The sequence below is a fragment of the Oratosquilla oratoria genome, unplaced genomic scaffold, assembly GCF_046742065.1.
Source record: "Oratosquilla oratoria isolate Oo_2021 unplaced genomic scaffold, ASM4674206v1 SCAFFOLD211, whole genome shotgun sequence".
Lineage (NCBI taxonomy): Eukaryota > Metazoa > Arthropoda > Malacostraca > Stomatopoda > Squillidae > Oratosquilla > Oratosquilla oratoria.
The window spans coordinates 60,053-80,452 of NW_027467563.1; the positions used below are offsets into that span (position 1 = coordinate 60,053).

The 20,400-nt window shown below is 39.9% G+C and overlaps 2 protein-coding genes across 4 annotated transcripts in view; one reads left to right on the forward strand and one right to left on the reverse strand.

Annotated features, from left to right (window-relative positions):
• Window positions 1–19,558, forward strand: part of LOC143022869 (ras-related protein Rab-5B-like) — a 49,303-nt gene extending 29,745 nt beyond the window's left edge. For all 3 annotated transcript variants that reach the window (XM_076181254.1, XM_076181255.1, XM_076181253.1), the window contains exons 3-6: window positions 2,696–2,847; window positions 4,417–4,633; window positions 9,055–9,180; window positions 17,561–19,558. In XM_076181254.1, the coding sequence (XP_076037369.1) occupies window positions 2,696–2,847; window positions 4,417–4,633; window positions 9,055–9,161 (476 nt within the window). In that variant the 3' untranslated portion in view covers window positions 9,162–9,180; window positions 17,561–19,558. The remainder of the gene's footprint in view (window positions 1–2,695; window positions 2,848–4,416; window positions 4,634–9,054; window positions 9,181–17,560) is intronic.
• LOC143022867 (transcription initiation factor TFIID subunit 5-like) overlaps window positions 18,480–20,400 on the reverse strand; it is an 83,853-nt gene continuing 81,932 nt past the window's right edge. The window contains exon 13 of the mRNA XM_076181251.1: window positions 18,480–19,858. The gene's annotated coding sequence lies outside the window, so the exon portion shown is untranslated. The remainder of the gene's footprint in view (window positions 19,859–20,400) is intronic.

Genomic DNA, 20,400 nt, shown 5'->3' on the forward strand with positions numbered 1-20,400 from the left:
AATGACCTAATTAAAAGAAAGACCATGCAGATTAAAAGCAGGAGAGATGAAATAGAAAGAGTAGAACTAAACAAGCTTATCAACAAAAGGCAGAGATTAGAGAAAAGAAAGAGAAACATGGATGAAATAGAGGAAACTCGTAAGAGTAAAAGTATTAAAGTGACCAAGCGCAAACATGCTTTAGGAAGACAGCAAATGATATGTTTGAAAGATAGAAATGGAGAAATAAATGTAGCGACAAAATGGGAAAGAGTCGAAGAGATTTACCAAGAGCTTTACTCATCGAAGACAGTAGTTGAATCAGTAAATTCATGTGTAGATGTTAGTAGTGTACCAGAGATTACAAAGGAAGAAGTAGAATTTGCTCTAGAAACTGAAACAAGGAAAAGCACCTGGGGAAGATGGTATATCAATAGATCTGTTGAAAGACGCAGGGAAATTAATTCATATAAAATTAGTTGAGTTGTACACCCAGTGCATATGTCAAGAAAGTGTTCCTGATGCATGGTGCAATGCTATAGTGATTTTGCTTCATAAAAAAGGAGACCAGAAGGACCTTAGTTACTATTGACCGATTAGCTTGCTATCAAATGTATATAAAGTATCCTCCAAGATCCTTACAGACTAAGTCAAATTTTAGATTGAAACCAACCGAGATAACAGGCAGGCTTTAGGAGCGGATATTCGACCCTTGACCATTTGCAGACGATAAACCAGCTAATCAAGAAAACGACAGAATACAATATACCTCTGTGTTTAGCTTTTGTAGATTACGAGAAGGACTTTGACTTGGTAGAACAAATAGCAATACTAAACTCGCTATGTAAGCAGGGATCAAACGAACAGACCATAAGGCTTTTAGAAAAGGTTTATGCAAAAGGTACCACTATAATTTGACTACATAAAGATACAGAAAAGATCAAGATCGAGAAAGGAGTACGGCAAGGCGATACAATTTCACCCAAACTATTTACAGCTTGCTTGGAAGATATTTTCAGAAGATTGAGTTAGGAAAAGAAAGGTTTAAAGATTAATGGTGAATATTTGAACCACCTAAGATTTGCAGATGACATTATTCTTATTTCAGAAAGAGCAGAAAACTTGCAAGATATGCTGAGTGATCTAAACAAGGAAAGTATCAAAGTAGGTTTAAAAATGAATAAAAGTAAAACTAAAGTAATGTTCAATATGAAAGTTCAAAGTAAAGAGATTGTAATTGATGATGAAAGTATTGAGGAGGTTGAAGAGTATAATTATTTAGGCCAGATGGTGAAAGTGACAAAAGATCATGATAATGAAATAAAAAGATGCATTACAATTGGTTGGAAAGTGTTTGGTAAGTATAATAAAATCCTGAGAGGCTCTCTACCTTTATGTTTGAAACATATAGTTTACAATCAATGCATTCTGTCAGCAATAATCTAACGAAGGCAATCGAAATAAATCTAAGGACTTCACAGAGGAGAATGGAGAGATCAATGATGGGAATAATGCTGAGAGGCGGAAAGAGAGCAAGTTGGGTGAGAGAGCAGACTAGAGTGAAAGATATTGTGGAAGCAATAAAAGAGAGAAAGTGGAATTGGGCAGGTAAGTCAGTGTGAATGACTGATGAGCGATGGAACATGTGTGTTACTGAGTGGACGTCGCGAGATGGGAAGGGTGGAAGAGGGAGACCAGACAGAAGGTGGAGAGACGAGATTGAGAAGTTTGCAGGAGTGATGTGGCAGAGGATGGTGCAGTCATGTGAATCATGGAATGCTGTGAAGGAGGCCTTTGTTCAGCAGTGGACTCAGGATGGCTGATTTGATTGATTTATATATATTTATATATATATATATATATATATATATATATATATATATATATATATGTATGTATGTATATATATATATATACAGTACTACCTCTCATTAACAGACTAAAAAGGGGTTAATGGTGTCCGTTGATGTAAATAATCCGTTGATTTGGAGTGGTTTTTGGGTGGTATAGTGATTGCATAGCACTAAACAACAGCACCAAAAACACCGAAAGCACAGCGAAAACACTGCAAACACAGCTTATATATATATATATATATATATATATATATATATATATATATATATATATATATACACACACAATAATATATAGATATATATATATATATAAAATAATATATATATATATATATATATATATATATATATCTGTGTGTGTGTGTGTAAAAAGAAAGGGCATGGGGAAACATGGAGAAAGACATAGATATATCAAAAGGTTGTAGATGTACTGTGTCTTACTGCATTGGTTCTGACCCAGGCACTGATCAGGAGACAATGATGACCCCTCATCCATGAGGAACTAAGATGAGAGGGAAACACTGTGTGGTGTATTGGAGTGGAATGGGTGTCTTGACGGACTACCTTATAATCTGTGTATATGTATATATATATATATATATATATATATATATATATATATATATATATATATATATATATATATATATATATATATATATATATATATACACACACATACACACCAAGAGGTTTCTCCCCTTTACAAGGGAGATAGCCAAGTGAAAGGCACATACTTACTCCCACCCATTCCACTTCCATCCTTTCATCCCTGTACCTCCTTCCTTACAAGGTAGACCAAAATAATGAAGAGTCCTGGGTAATGTATTTTGACTTGTATTTTTCCTATCTTCCAGCTGCATTCCTGACGCAAACAGTTTGTTTGGATGACACGACGGTCAAATTTGAGATTTGGGACACAGCGGGGCAAGAGCGTTACCACAGCCTTGCTCCTATGTATTACAGGGGAGCACAGGCAGCCATTGTAGTATATGACATCACCAATCAGGTATGCTAAAAGATGTTTTTAGGTAATATTTGTTACCACTGTTTTGACTAATTAGAAACTTGCAGCCCCACAGTGTAGGAAGAAATCTTGGTCTGTTTTTTTTTGTATTGTATTATTGTGGAATTGTTTGTCATTAGTAGTAGTAGAAGAGTATTTAGTGGTTGTTAGCTCTTGTGTGAAAAAATGGAGGAAATGCAATAAAGGTTGGTAAGAGATATTGTAGGACTATCTTGAGATCATGTCAAGATGTCTGGGCTACACCTTCATATTGAGATGAACATGTTGACGGATTTTGATGATTGGCAGCTAGCATTATTGATGATTGGCAAGCTAGCATTATTGGTGTCACATGATGTCCTAGATCTCACACAGGTGCTAACACACTTCCTATAGTCTAGAAAATCTAGGTGACTATATATATATATATTGTGTGTGATTTATGTAACATGATTGTTCAAAGTGTATACAAATGAGGTGGTATGGGAGATAGATACAAAGGTGATGGGTGGGGGGGGGTTGGAACTAGTGAGTGTGGAAGTGGAAAATGAACCACTTGCTGTTTGTGGGTGATGTGCTTGGAGGTGGGCCAATTAATGGATGGAGGTAGCTAGTGGCAGAATTTGGGAGGGTATGTGAGAGGCATAAGCTTAAAGGTGGTAATATGAGGTTATGAGACATGCAAAGGGAGAGGGTGGCTCTAAATTGGAGGGGAGTTTTAAAGGAAAGGTGAGTAGGTAGCACACACCAGGAAGTGCAAAGCTGTGAATTTAGCCCTGTGCTCTTGGATTATTGGTCAGGTAAAAGTCACTGCTGGGAATTGGAGAGTAGTGTGGGATTCAAACCCACAATTAAGTGAATGAGAGACCAGCACATTTGGTTGTGCCGCCAATGCACATTAAAGGAAAGAGGCTGAATTGATATTTAGGGTCGCATAACAGGGAATGGAGGAGTGGGGTAGGAGGTAAACTGTAACATTAGGGAAGACCGTAAATGTCTTGGGTAAATGAAAAGTGTCATGAGAAATAGGGAGTCCACAAATCCACTCGCTTCTCATATCACATCACACAAACAGCCCAGAAAATGCAAAAAGTAAATAACCCCAGCAGTATTTTACATGAACATTTGCAATAACAAACCCCAAATCCCACAACATATGCTTCTAAAATTTACATAATGGAGCACAAAGCAAATACTCTGAATTAGATAAACAAATCCAATATTTAATTAGACATGTCTAAATGTCAACCTAGAAGAGAAATCACCCCTGAGACATACAAAAATTGTACTAATATGACTGCTGAAGTCATCACCAGCACTAGAACAGTTTCAGCATAGAATTAGCTTGGTTAATACATCAAATGACCTAAGAAAGTCACCATACACAAGACACAGGACATGTTATCTCTCACCTGTGTATACACTACAGATAATTCCACAAGGTATTTTAATTTTTGGTTACCAGTGGCCATGGCTTAGGGCTATTGGTCTGCGAAAGTGAAGTGGGTCAACATATTAAATGCTTGATTCTGAATTTTAAGTTTTTATTAATTTTTTTCTCATTTTCATCAGGACACATTTGGTCGAGCCAAGACTTGGGTGAAAGAGCTACAACGACAGGCTTCTCCCAACATTGTAATTGCTCTAGCGGGTAACAAGGCAGACTTGGCTAATAAGCGTATGGTTGAATACGAAGAAGCCCAGACGTATGCAGAAGAAAATTCTTTGCTTTTCATGGAAACTTCTGCCAAGACTGCAATGAATGTTAATGATATATTTCTTGCAATAGGTAAGTTATATATACATATACCAATGGCTTTTTCCCCCAACAAGAGAGGTAGCCAAAGTCAAAGGCATAAATCCACCCCCACCCATTTCATCCCCACCTTTTCCACTCCTATTCACCACTTCTCCCTCCCTCTTTTCCTGGCTACTGGAGGACTGGTCATCCACTGCCCTGGATCAGAAGCAATGTAGCAAGACATAGCACATCCACAGCAAGGACATTTCATTTAATTGGCAACCCCTCCTCTCCATCCCCTCATGCAGAAAAAGAGAATACTTGGAGAAATCCTTTCGGACTGTGTCAAAATATCATTCACACATTCCCTCCCTCACCCACTCCCTACCATGAATCGCAGCGTCATCAGTACACAACCATTCTCCACCCACCTCTATCATCTGTCTCTTATAAGGGGGGAAGTAACCCTTTGGTATATAGAGAGGGCTGTATCCTCCATAGATTCTCAAATTTCTTTTACTTGGCAGTACTCCCACTTGTAGACATGTAGTAGTATCATCACAATAGCACATTATATAAAATACGGGTGTTATAGTAGAACTTCTTTATAATGGTAGCCATACTAATGGCATATATATACATATACCAAAGCTTTTTTCCCCCTTACAAGGGAGGTAGCCAAAAAGGAAAAGGCATAAAATCATTCCCACCCATTCCATCCCTGAATACACTCCACACCCCTCCACCCTCCCTCTCATCTTAGCACCTCCTGGGTGAGAAGCAGTGTCGCAAGACAGAGCACATCCACAGCAAGGCCGCTTCATTAAATCGGCGACCCCCCTCTCCGTCCTCCCATGCATAAATGAGAAGATGGGGAGAAATACCTTTGGGCTGCGTCAAATTTTGCTCACACATACTACCTCTCCCCCCACCCCCGCCCATTCCACCTCATGCATCACAACATCATCCATATACAACCATTCTTCATTCACCCCTGTCTTCTGTCCTCTCCCGTCCTTCCTCAACAGACATTCCTCTCTTCCCCAAAGCCCCCTTCATGTTCACTCCCTCCATATCTGCCTTCCATACCTCTTTTACTAGTCTTTCTTCACTCATTCTTTCCATGTGTCCAAACCATCCTAATACTCTTTCATCAACCCTATCTCCCAACCCCCTTTCCACCCGTTCTCCTCCTCTCCTCCTCAATTCTTACTCTGTCCAGTCTAGTAACCCCCATCATACTTCTCAGACACCTCATCTCAAACACATTCAAACTCCTTCTCTCTTCCTCTCTTATGTTCCATGTTTCTGCCCCATACAGTGCTGTTGGCACAATCACTCCTTCATATAGTCTCCTCTTAGCATCCATTCCCAAATGTCTACTCCTCATTACACTTTTTAATCCACCAAGGCACTTACTCGCTTCTCTCAATCTACATTCTACCTCCACCTTCACTCCACCTTTTCCTGCCACATTTGCACCCAAGTATCTAAAACTATCCACTTCCTCCTGTTGCTCTCCCTTAATGCTCACTTCCAGTCTGTTGCCACTTTCACCCCTTGTACATCTCATCACCTTATTTTTACCCACATTTATCTTCAACTTTCTTCTTCCACACACTCCCAAACTCTGTCACCAACTTCCTCAATCCCTCCTCTGATCCTGTCACAAGCACAGTGTCGTCAGCAAACAACAGCTGGCTCACCTTCCACTTTTCTCCATTTTCTTGAACCATCTCCAATCCCTGACTTACTACCCTTGCATTTACCTCTCGCACTACCCCATCCATGTATAAGTTGAACAGCCAGGGCGACATAACACATGTACACTTGGTCTGACATTTTTGTTGTTGTTTTAGCTTTCCTGCCAAAAGTTCGAGGTGCAGTTTGTCTGCCCATACCAAAAAGTAATCTCTCATGTACTTCTTTTTAGTCCCAAATATTGCTTTTCTCAGCCTCGGCCATGCCCAAAGAAGCGAAGAAACATACCAGGAAGGTATTAACATTGAAACAAAAGCTGAAAGTGACCAAAAGGAAATATGAAAATCGCCACACAATTATGGAACACTACCAGAGTTTGTCATCCACCATTTACGATATAAAAAAGCAGAGTCTGATGATAAAAGAATTTTTCACGAAGAGTGAGACCAACAAGGGGATCAATCAGAGGCAGAAGTTGTGTGCACCAAAGTTGGAGGAGCTGGTTTAAGCAGAAGTGTTCAAAAGGAGCATATATTTCTGCCCCACTTGTGATTGAAAACCCCAAAGAAATGTATAACATATTGGCTTCATAGATTTAAGCTGAGGCATGGAATTCATGTACTAGATTTGAGTGGTGAGCAGAAATCCATCCGCCAATGTTGAATCTGCTGAAGCCCACAAGATCACATTTCAGGAAACTGTCACAAAGTATAATCTAACACCAGACCAAATCTATAATGCCGATGAGACTGGCGTACTGTGGCATTATTTGCCGCATTCTACTTTACCTTGTGGAAATGAAATGGTAGCCCCAGGTTTTAAACAAAATAAAGACCGCATCACCCTTCTCTGTTGTGCTAACGCATTAGGGAAATGATAAAGTTGTTTGTTATTGGTAAATTCAAGAATCCAAGGTGTTTAAAGAATGTTGCATATTTCCCAGTTCACTTTGGTTAGGTAATGCATGAATGACCTGTGATATTTTCAAGGAGTGGTTTTTCCACATTTTTGTTCTTGCTGTTAAGGAAAACCTGAAAATATGAAAGTGGTGTTGTTCCTCGATGATTACAGAGCCCATCCCCCAGCAGAAGAAATCGTCAGTGGGAACATCTTTACAATTTATCTACCCCCTAATGTTACCAGCATGATACAGCCCATGGATTGGGGGGTGATCCAAAATCTCAAAATGAATTACAGAAAAGACTTCATGAGGCTAGTCCTAAATGCTGACTGTGATGATATGGCTGTGCAGAAGAAATTCAATGTCAAGGCTGCTATATATTTTGCATCAGATGCATGGAAAAATGTAAAGAACAGAACCCTGAATCGTGTCAGGCAGAAGTTGTGGCCTACAGTGATCCAAGACAGCGCCCAGTTTGACGCAGAGGGAGAGTTTGAAGGGTTCGCAGTGGCTCAGAATCTTAAAAAAAATAAAATAAAAGATATGATTGAGTCAAGTGGCAAGATTAATGCAGAGGCCAATGAAGTTGAGGAGTGGACTGAAGTTGACTATGATGCTCCTCTCACTCACACATTAGATACTGATGATCTAATTGCTGTAGTCAGAGGATGAGGTCAGGAAAATGAAGAGAAGGAAAAAGTCGATCCCCCAGTGTCATGGAATGAGGGTTTGGCAGCATTCGATACTGCAATAAAATTTATAGAATGCCAGCAGTATCTCAACAGTCTCAAGAATCAGATTATTGGCGCCTGAAGAAAGTCATCAAAGCAGTCAGACATCTGCATCATGTTCTCAAGGGCTGCAGAGTGGGCCTCTACCAGCCCCAGCCTACATCTGGCAAGCCCCCTCTCTTTACCTCTGGTATGGCAGTGGTACTGGATGAGGATATTGATTACCCTCCAGTGCCACTAGTAAGACTCCAGTGAAGTTAACTTAGTTTGTAAGCACATAAAACCAGAAAACATGAAAAAAATTACAAAACAAAAAACAAATAGAAAAAAAGTGAATATTCGTGCCTTGATTTAATGATTAACATTTTACTGTACCATCATTAACTATACTGAATATTGTACCCAAAACTGCCCATACTGTACTGTACAGTGTATAGTATAGGTGCACACTGCCACACCTACAACCTATTGTACTGTACTTCACCTACAACTGTACTTTGTGAGTAATGTATTACTGAACAGATGGTTCAGTAATACCTTTGTATATTGTATATTTCATCATTTGTTACTTATTTTCTATATTATTTATCATGTATTTCATATTGAATGCTTGTAAATGTATGTAGCATGAATTCTTGGACATCACTAGAAGTAAGCCTCATCATAACGGAATTTCATCTTTCTCGGTAGTCGTGGTCCCAAGCGTGCCATTATAATGGGTTCTATGGTAGTAGGGCCTTTCAATTAATTAACCTCTTCAATACGAGTCAAATACTCGTACGTACATTAGGCTGCCATCATATACAATGATGCATCATAATATGCCCATTATAAAATATAGTTACAACTGTTGTACTCGTTTTCACCCAGAATGTTTATAACCACAGAAAACATGATCAAGCGTGTTCACAGTATATGGGGGTCACTCAGTTACAACTATAAGATAAGTATAAGCAGAATGCCGATGCCAGCATCCTTGTATACTTACCTATGCATCATGATGCCTATGAAGGTGTCATCATATTCTAAGGGTTAATCATCCATTGGAATGTGTATTTTTATTCAATTAATTAATTAATTTATTTATTATTGTTATTATTATTATTATTATTATTATTTATTTTTTTTTTTTCCAGCTAAAAAGCTTCCAAAGAATGACAGTGGGTCCAGCAGTGTACAGCATGGTAATGTGAATCTGACCACTAACCAGACACAACAGGGACCTGCTGGCTGCTGCAAGTGATTGGCTCTTATAACAACAGGTAAGCATGAATCAGCAACATATCTCAAAATAAAGGGTGGAGTTTCATGTGTCCTCTTGTTTCTTTCATGGGAATTCATTAGCTCTCAAAAAGGCTGCCATGGTCACAAGTGTGCCAGATATCTCTGAAGGTACAATATTATATTGAATGTATGTGGGACTATGGAATACACAAACTCTTTCTTCTATTATTTTACTTAGGTGAAGAGGAGAGCAAGGGTGGAAAATGAGATGGCAGATAGGACTGACAAAAGAATATTGGGTGGGATGGTTCACGTGGAAAGAATGAGTGAAGAAAGATTGGTAAAAGAAGTGTGGAAGGCAGAGGTGGATGAAGTGTGGAAGGCAGAGGTGGATGGAGTGAACTTGAGTGAATGACATGAGGATGAGATGGATGGACTGGGTGAAAGGTGGCTTTGATCAAGAAGGTAATGTCTGTTGAGTAAAGAAGGGAGAAGGCAGAAAATAGGGATGAATGGAGAACGGTTGTGTATAGATGATGCTGTTATGCAAAGATGGGAGGGATGGGGGATGGATGAGGAGTGGGAGTGGTTATGTATTCACCTCGGATCTGCTGCAGTCTCTGTCGAGACAGCCAGACACCACCCTATGGCAGTGAGCTCAGAGCTCCTTATTAGCCGATCTCTGGGTAGGTCTGAGACCACTCACACACCACACACCGGGACAGCAAGGTCACAACTCCTTGACTAACGTCCCGTACCTACTCGCTGCTAGGTGAACAGGGGCTACACGTGAAAGGAGACAAACCCAACTTATCTCCGCCCGACCGGGGAATCGAACCCCGGTTCTCTGGCTTGTGAGGCCAGTGCTTTACCAATCCGCCACCGAGCCGTGTGTGAATGAGGTTTTGAAGCAACCGTAAGAGATTTCTCCCCGTCTTCTCTTTCTGCATGAGGGGATAGAGATGGGGTTTGCTGATTATGTGAGAGAGAATATTGGAATGAGTTAAGTGTGTGGAGAGTTTTAGAAGAAATGTAAATGTAATTGTATTGAGAGGTCTAAAATGTTAACTACATCATGAACCAGTGGATGGAGTAATGGGGAAGTATTGTGTGCCAAGGTGGAATGAAAAAGCAGAGAAAATATTGGAGATTTGTATTGAAAGCAAAATGATAGCAAATGCAGTGTTCAAGAAGCATTTAAGTATAAGCCAGGGTTGTTAGTGGAGAGGGTATTAATGGATTATGTAGTGGTGTCCTGAAGGATGATTGGAACTTCCAGACATCAATGTGTTCAGGGGAGAGGGCTATAGAATCATCAGGTGGAAGGTGAGATTTAGAATGGATCTTGTGTGGAAAAAGAAATGAAGAGGAGGAGGCAGAGAGATACTTAACCCTTACACTGCCGTATTCTTACGCATTGTTACAGGGAATTTTTAACTTAGGGTAAAAGCATAATCATTACATCATTTAGTTTTTGTCTTGCCAAAAAAAAAAAAAATGCCATGCTTATACATACTGTTGTTTTAGAGAAATAATGTGAAATAATGGAATAATTTGAGTGAAATGGGCTATTGGCAACTATGGCAGTGCTGGAAAATGATTGGCTAAATTATGTCTTTGTACTTGACTAATTTTGAGGGGAATATGCTGTTGAAAAATGAACATGTGTGTTTTGAGTAATTATACATATATATAAAACCCCCATCACCCCTGTCCTCCCGAAATAATAATAAATTGTGAAAATGAAATGTCAGGATATGAAACTTTATTCCTGGACCTGATACACTCGTGAATAAAAATTCATATAAATACCTTTCCAGGAGGTGCTAAGATGGGAGGGAGGGTGGAAGGGAGTGGAGTGTATTTAGGGATAGAATGGGTGGGAATGATTTTATGCCTTTTTCTTATTGGGTACCTCCCTTGTAAAGGGGAAAAAGCCTGGGTATATGTATGTATGTATGTCCATGAAATAAAGTATTTCCCTGTAATATGTTATGATACTGCAGAACATGACAAACAAATGATAATGAAATATTAGACAGAAAAGTAGAGAAAGGAAATGAAATTAAATGAGGGGTTGAAACGAGGGTTGGCTTTCAGCGACTACCACTCATGTCGACATAACATACAGGGTGAGCAATATAAAGTAGGCATTTGCCACACACTTTACCATATTTCGTTGCCCATCCTAATGCAGAACATTTGCCTTACAGCAGAGAGAATGAAAGGGAGAGGGAAGAAAGTTGGAAAAGGTGCAGAGAGATGGAGAGTGAGAGAGATTCATGTAACGAAACTTTCTCACACACTTCGATGTTCATTTACTCACACTATCTCCCTCTATCATTGAATACAGTACCTACCATCTGCAGAGAGAGAGAGACTGCATCTGCCTCTCTAGCACACATTTCAACGACAAATGATTGGGGATAAGCTAAAGATATCCTAGATGGTGACGTAGTATGCATTCATGAATTGATTGTACATTTTCAAATTATAAATATCAAGAAATATACCTTTAGAAGAGAGCATTTCCAATACAATAAGAATTAGTAAAAGGTGAAAATAACTTCCAATACAGTAATAACTACTGCGCTCCCTTTCTAGTAGGGGTATGAATATTCATAACAATGCAAAGAACATACTACATTATATAATGAAGGAAATAATACACAGGCGAGAAATGAAAAATTTTCAATACATCAAAACTGATAATGAAAATACGATATTAGGCCAAACAAATCATTTTCATTATAGTGATAACTCCTTTAGACCTTTTCATTTAGACCATAACATCATATAGCAAGTGGACAGCAGGAATATATACATACATATACCAAGGCTTTTTCCCCCTTCCGAGGGAGGTAGTCAAAAAGGGAAAGGCATAAAAACACTCCCACTCATTTCATCCCTAAATACACACCACACCCCTCCACCCTCCCTCAAAAGCAGGAATATATAATTCGGAATAAGATGAGAAAGGAAAGAGAAGTGAAGGGAGAGGATAGTAAAGGGGTGAGGAGAGGAAAGGAAAGGAAGGGCAGTAGTCAATGCCTGAAGAAAAGAGAAATGCAACAATAGATTTAGGAAAGAAAGCTAGTGTGGAGAAAGAGGGGAGAATAAACTTTAGTCAGCACCACATTCAATGCTAGTACACATTTTACAAATGGAATGATGTGTCTTTTGGCATGTAGCCACAAAACATATTTCTTTTTCAGTACTCTAGCACTCAATAGGTTCGAAGAGTGTGGTACTACATATAGCATCGCCATGGGCAGTGCTACATTGCACTCCTTACAATGGTAAAATGTTGATTTTATTTTCCTTGGTTGCAGGATGGTGTTCATACAAATGTGGCAATCCTTTTGTCTTTTGGTACATTTTATTGAGGCAGTAGGTGGTGGGGGTGAGACAAGTTCCAGGCAGCGTCTCTGTACCCACATTGTACAGGCCAGACGATTAGGCATATTTTGAAGTAGCGAGTGGTGGCCTGGGTGTGGTGAACTTTGATCTCCATACTTCTCCAGCAATTGGTACGACACTGCATACGTGAATTTTCTCATCAGAGACATTGGTCTGTTGCCACTCCTTATCAGCAAAGTAATGTCAATGAGATGCATGAATACCTTGTACCAGCGCATGGTTTTCCTCACGCATTCCACAAAGCTGACCATCATGTCGGCCTTGTCAACAAGACTCATATTTCCCGGGTAGTCAGTCACAAGATCTGGTTTCTTTACTATTTCACATGTTCTATAATTCACCTTAACCCCTTCCATACGGTGCCGCACACGTAGGCGTCATGAGGAGCAAGTGGATTCGCGACGCTGCCATATCGGCGTCTTGATTATATTTATTGTAGTCGCCCCTGTGTTTTTACATTCTCCCAAATGCGCCCTTAATCCCATTCTCTGTGGTTTTCAAAATTCGCGGGTGAAAGAGAGAACGATCGATATAAGCGGCGACTATATTTTATGATGCGAATATTATTTCGTTACGTCGTACGGCTGGCATTGGCTGCTGCCCGCGAGATTTAAGTCCCGTATTGAAGTGGTTAACTGTATTCATAATTTTTCCGGTATGCAGAATTGACAGCATAATGACTTCACGCTTGTCATGCCACTGCATTGCCATGACTTTTCCCCACTTCTAGTTTTGTGTGCCTTGAAAAGTGGAGGCATGGGTTTTTGTGTCTTTCGAGCTGTACCACAGGATCCTATCCCATTAGTCGTGCAGAAAACGGGACAAATCTGGGTTTGAATAATAGGAATCTATATACAAGATGTGGCCTTTCTCCATGTATGGTGCAAGCAGAGTTTTTAATGCTCCCAGTGCTTCTGTGAGGGTCATTTCAATTGTAATCAATGCTGGTACCTGTGTATGGGATTATGTCCACTACAATACCAGTCTCACAATCACACAAGACAAAATTTGATTCCAAATCGGTTCCTTTTCGTCTGCATATACTGCTTGAAAATAAGACGTCCCTTGAATAGCACAAGCGATTTGTCTATTACCAGCTTGCAGAAGGGTTTGAAAAATGGGCTGTGCCGTTCCTTTATCATCATAAACACGTCTCGTATCTTCCACATGCAGGTCTGGACGAGGTTATGTATTCATAGCAAAGTGCACTATTTTGTCCATTACTTCGTCAAATAAGGCTTCAAAATATTCTGCTTCTGTTCCATTAGGTCCAACAGGAAAAACTGAAGTCACGCCTGATTAGCTAGTCAAAATTATGAATGTGAGGCTCAAAATCATGACCATCACTCCAGGAAGAAAAACCCACATTGTCGCAGGGGTTCGTGTCAGGTGGTGCAGTGGTCGGTGCAACTTCTTTATTCTTGCTCAAATTCCATTCATAATCTCTCCTCGATGCACCAGAGCCATCTATGTCACTGCTGTCCTCTGCTCAATGATCATGAGTCATGTTATCATATGGTCCATAATTGCCATGTGCTCTTTGATGATAGCAAAGTTTGATCACTTCGTCGCTTTTGGCCAATGCTGATTTGGGTCCAATTATCCGTCATTACAGTTAATTATGTGTGACCTAATGCAAATAGAATACATAAGATAGCAATAATACCATAACACCAGTATAATGATCATAATGAAAATGATAATTATAATGATAATAGTACTGAGGATAACAAAGATGGATGACAATAATAGTGACTGTGATGGTATTATTGATAATGATGAGGATGGTAAGGATGATGGTAATGATGCTGATGATGATGGCTATTGTGATGAAATAATGATGAATGAAATAGCAACTCTAGTAGGCCAGTTGACAAGAGAGGCTCTCAGTGACAAACGGATCGTATAACTATAACAACATGCAAATCGTGAAAGTCAGAAAGATTCATAAATAAAACGCGTGCTCCCAGACAACCATGCCAACAAAAGTGTTCTATCCCACACGAGAAATATGAGCACGATGTGTATGGTTTGTCGCTGAAAGCCAACCCCTCTCACCTCGTCCACATGAATCTGTGGGCGACGTGATGTTTAGGAAAAAGGTGTGGGTGCACAGCTATATTCTGGATTTGGAGGAAGCATATGACGGGGTTGACAGATGCATTGTGGACTGTTTTGTACATAGATAGGATGGTATATGCATATACCAATGACTTTTTCCCCTGACAAGGGAGGTAGCCAAAGTCAAAGGCATAAATCCATTCTTACCCCATGTACTCCACTCCCATTCACCACCTCTCCCTCTTTTCTTGGCTCCTGGATGATGGGTCATCCCTGCATCTTGCCCACAGCCCTGGGTCAGAAGCAATGTAGCAAGACACAGCACATCCACAGCAAGGCCACTTCATTTAATTGGTGAACCCCTTTCTCCATCCCCACATGCAGAAAAAGAGATGGGGAGAAAACCCTTTAGGCTGTGTCAAAATATCATTCACACTCCCACCCCCCTACCCACTTCCTTCCATGCATACCATACACATGCATACCATCATCCATACACATGCATCACATCATCCATACACAACCATTCTCCACTCACCCCTATCTTCTGTCTTCTCCCTTCCTTCCTCAACAGACATTTCCCTCTTTCCCAATGCCCCTTTTACCCCATCCATGTCTCTCATCTCCCTCATGTTCACTTCCACTATCTCTTGCCTTCCACACCTCTTTTACTAATCTTCACTCATTCTTTCCATGTGCCCAAACCATCCCAATACTCTTTCATTAACTTTATCTTCCAACTCCCTTTCCACCCTGGCTCTCCTCTCCTCATTTCTCACTCTGTCCAACCTAGTAGTCCCTACCATACTTCTCTGGCATTTCACGCCAAATGCATTTAAACCCTCTCTTCCTCTCTTATATTTCATGTTTCTGCCCCATACAGTGCTGTCAGCACAATCACTCCTTTGTACAATCACCATTTAGCATCCATTACCAAATGTCTATTTCTCATTACACTTTTTAATCCCTAAAGACGTGTACTTGCCTCTCTCGGTCTACATTCGACCTCCACTCCTCCCTTTCCCACCACATTCACACCCAAGTATCTAAAGCTATCCACTTCATGTCTCTTTCCCTTAATACTCATTTCCATTTTGTTGTCATCCTCTCCCCTTGTACATCTCACCACCTTACTTTTACTGACATCCTTCTTTTGCACAACTTCCCAAACTCGGTCACTTTCTTAATCCCTCCTCTGATCCTGCCATCTCTTCCATTATCATCTCTCCATCTGCACCTTTTACCCCTTCTTCCTCTCTTAATTTCCTTCCAAAACATCTTTTTATTTAAAAAATGTCACAATCTTACCCCATTTCACATCAGCTCTCCTCTTTGCCTCCATTTTATGCTTTACTTCTCTTCTCCTTTGTACCTCTCATATTATTCTCTCATCCTATTTTGTAACCAATGTGTAAATGCATGTTTCTTCTACATTCTTTGCTTTATTATCCCACCACTTGCTACCCTTCCTGGAACTCAACATTTCCTAACCACTCCATCTATTGGTTCATCCCCTACCCTAGCATTGAGATCTCCCAATACCACTACATTGACATTTCTCCCTAAACTTTCTATGGACTTGTTTAAATCTACCCAAAAATTTACCCTTTATATAGCTCTTCTCACTACCGGGCCCATATGTTCTTAAATACCCATATCTCCCTTCCCACTTTCACCTTCATCCACATTAACCTTGAAGAAACCTTCTACTCTACCACATGCTTACCTATCTCTTCACCTACTAGTATAGCCACCCCTTCTCTCCATCATCCTCTCTTCACTCCTGACACCCTCCCAAGCTCAAGCTTGCCCCTCCCTTTCAACTTAGTTTCACTCAATGCCAACACATCCATCTTCTCACAAACATACTGCCTATCTCTTCCCTTTTACTCTCATATGTACCGCATCCATGCACACTAAAAGAAACCTTAGGGTTCTGGCTGGAAAACTGCCAGACTTTTTTTAAAGGAATATCCCATTTGGGGCTGCAGAGAGTAGGAAGCCTAGTCCTATCCCTGTCCTATTTTTGTTGTTGCCTTTTATGACTCAAGTAAGAACATTCATTGGCAGTATTCTTTCTCCCCTACCACAGGGTTCAGTGAAAAAGGAAATGAATATACAGAGAAATGGTACAGGACAGCATAGGATGTTAAGGGAGTGCTAGGTAGGGTTTGGAGTTGGTGAGTGAGTGGAGTGGAGGGGAGTGGTAGGTGAGCCAATTGTTGTTTGCAAATAACTGCACTTGTGGCTGGTCTGAGGTTAGACTGAAGCAGTTTTTGGTGGAATTTGAGAGGCTGTGTAAGAGGAAAAAGCTGACTAAATGTGAGCAAAATTCATATGATCAGATGTACAAAAAATGATGGTAGTGGTGGGTTGGAGATGTTCGAAGGATTAGAGGCCAGCGGAAGTGAGGAGCTTCAAGTATTTATGGTCACATATGACAATGAATGGAGTGGAAGTGGAGGTGAATGGGAGAGGACAGAAGATAGGGGTGAATCGAGAATGGTTGTGTATGGATGATGCTATAATGCATGAGGGAGAGTGGGTGGGGGATGGGGGGTGAGGGAGTATGTTTGAAAAATAAATTGATGTAGCCCCATCTTCTCTATTTCTACATGAGAGGATGGAGAGGGGGGTGGGTCACAGATTTAATGAAGTGGCCTTGCTGTAGGTAGTACCATGTCTTGTGACACTGCTTCTGACCCAGGGTACTGGGTGAGATGCAGGAATGACCTGTCATCCAGGAGGAGCCAAGATAAGAGGGAGGGAGGGGTGTGGATGGGAGTGGAGTATGTGGGGATAGAATGGGTGGGAGTGATTTTTATGTCTTTGTTTTTTGGCTACCTCACTTGTAAGGAGGAAAAAGCCTTTGGTATATGGGTATATGATTACAAGTAAATTTGATTAAGAACTGACTTTATCTTTTCTTCCTTACAGATGGAATATGTGATGCTAGTTTAAGTTTGGGAACTACTACATCTCTTCTCAGTAGCTCACCCCTCCATGTCAGCAGCAGCAACATTCCTGGCCTGTCATTTGTCTGGGTGGCCTATTGGCAAAGAAATTGTAAAAGATGCATTATCATTAATTTCTTTCAAATGTATTATCATAATTATGCTAATTCATATGTTTTTCTTGAGAATGATTGAGTAGTTTGCTAGAAAACACAAGTTTGTATTTCTCGCTGTGTAAGTCACATTTAGGTTTGGGGAGGCCCACACAACATCAGCAAGTAGACTGTATTTCCTTGTCAATACTGGATTTTTCATGTAGACTAGGATCATATCAAGACTGATATGTTTTCAGAAAAAGTAATGTCCCAATCTTGTGCTTCATTTTCATTGTTTACCATTTTGATTCTTCTTGATGTCACTCCATTATTTATTTATTGTTAGAAAGCTGGGTCAATATTGGGGTGCAAATAGTCATGTAAAGCTAATCCTGCTCCACCCAAAGTTGAGGAGATGAAAACTACAAAAGAGCTAATAATACCGCTATGTATGAAAAATGTATGGAATTGGTAGTTAGGTGTTGTATGTCTTATGATAATATATCAGGAGTTCATTTTACGTATCTATTACCAGTGATGATACAGACCGTATTTTCATGGAAAGATTGAGTCTTTGTATAAGCATGACAGAACGTGATGCAGCGTTCAGTCTCCTTTGTACATTTGCTGAAGTGGAGAGGCGCAAACATGGTCAGTCATGGCAGAAAAAATGCCTTCACACATTCTGCTCATCACCAAATTGCTCCAAAACTCCTTTTTCCATCTTGACCATGCTTGGCCATGTGATATTGTATAAAACCTATTTAAGTTTCTTTTTTATATGGTAGTAAAGAATTTATATGTCTATTGCAAAGTCTTGTTAGATTTACATCTCTTTGAGGAGTAACAGCAAGAAATCAGGTCTTTGCAAATAAAAAAATAATAATAATAATTATAATGCTGTCACTCAACTGTATATGGATTTGCAAAGGGAAAATGAGTTATAGTAATTTTTCAATAAAGAATAATGGCAATCTACAATTTAGGGGTTGTGTAGTCAGCCTCCAGAGCAACATTGTAATTATAAGTTTTCAGGGGTATTTGCCATACCACACTCAATTGAACCTGTTACAGGTTTGTTATATTTGTTTATAGAACAGCTGCTACACATTGTGTTAACTGTCACATTGTTGAATCCAGGATTGGTAGAAAAAAAAGGATAAAAAAAAAAAAAATACACTGGACATGGGGTAGGATGGATGCAACTCATTAACCTGCTCTTGCCAGTCATTTTGTCACCCAATTATATATATATATATATCAGCTCAAGGGAAGGTTAAGTGGCAGTCTTATGCTCCCTAGAACAGCTGGAGTACTATTTTGATGCAGCATATTTCCTACCACTTTTCAGTACCCATTAAAGAACATTATAGAAATGTAATTCATTTGTAGGGACTTGACCAGTGGAGCATACCTGGCAAGGTTTCCAGTACTCTTGTAATTAGTATATCTGGTGAAGCTATCAAAACATCTGGGGAAAAGTTAAAGACCTTTTCAGGAGTTGTAGTGCCTGCGGGTGTGGATAACTAGGATGATTTCCATTATGTATAAGGATAAGGGAAAAAATTAGCATGTGGAAAAATTTATTGCTTGTCAAACTGCTTACACTGATTTTGACTGAAGTATATCATGGCCACCTATCATACCCCCTGGTACTGCAGTCCACACACACACAGACACAGACACACACACACATACAGTAACATACACATGCCCACACACATACACACACGTGCGTGCGCATGTACATATACACGTATATATATATATATATCTAATATATAATTTTTTTTTTCTTCTTTGTGTATACACAGTGTGGACCCTTTAGTCCCTACAGCAATCTTGTACAGTTAAATTACCTATTATGAATAAAATAATCAAATCAGTATGATGTTAATAGTTCCTTTATGCAGTTTGTTTTTGAATAATAAAACAGAATGGTCTAGAGAACTTGTACGTCTACTCATTGTCACATAATGGGGATCAGATCTTAGTCAAGTAACCCAGGTGATTCATATTTATCTTCCCCCCCACTCCCCCTTGCTTATAAATTGTAGGACCTGGTAATGGCCCTACACATTCAGGTGGGGGTGGGTTGCAGTTCTTAGCAGTGGGTTGGTGGTGCCATTTTTGGTCCATCTTCTGTCTTTCATCTTGGTGCCATCTTACAATGACATTCAAACAATCTGAAAAATAGTACACACAATCACAATCCTGGAATGTAACCACTAGAACACATCCTAAGACCCACCTCCCCCACATCATCCTAAGACCCATCTCCCCCCTCTCAACCATTTCTAAACAGGAGGAGAAATTGTTACAAGAATCAAAATATGTACCATGCCAAATCAGCATAGTTTTCAGGAAGGGCACTCAATAAGCACAAGACCAATGTGTCCCAAGGGAGACTACCTACCTACCCTTGACCTAGAACTCTACATGAGGATGCAGACACATACACCAAAGGCCCTCTCTAGTATGGGTGGCCAATTCAAAGTACACCTATTTCATACACAATTTAAATTTAACGTCTTGGCACTTTGTGGGTGGAGGTTCATTCTTGTATTATGCCACACACCAACAAGGCAGAGATCTTCCACAGTAGGGCCCGGCAGCTTGAGTTGGTTAACAACTATTTCAATCCACTTTCCCAAATCTCTTGTAAAGAGACCCCTGGTTCCTAGAATTCACTCAGAAAAGAAATAGAAAGTTGTCTGGGTAGGTAGAG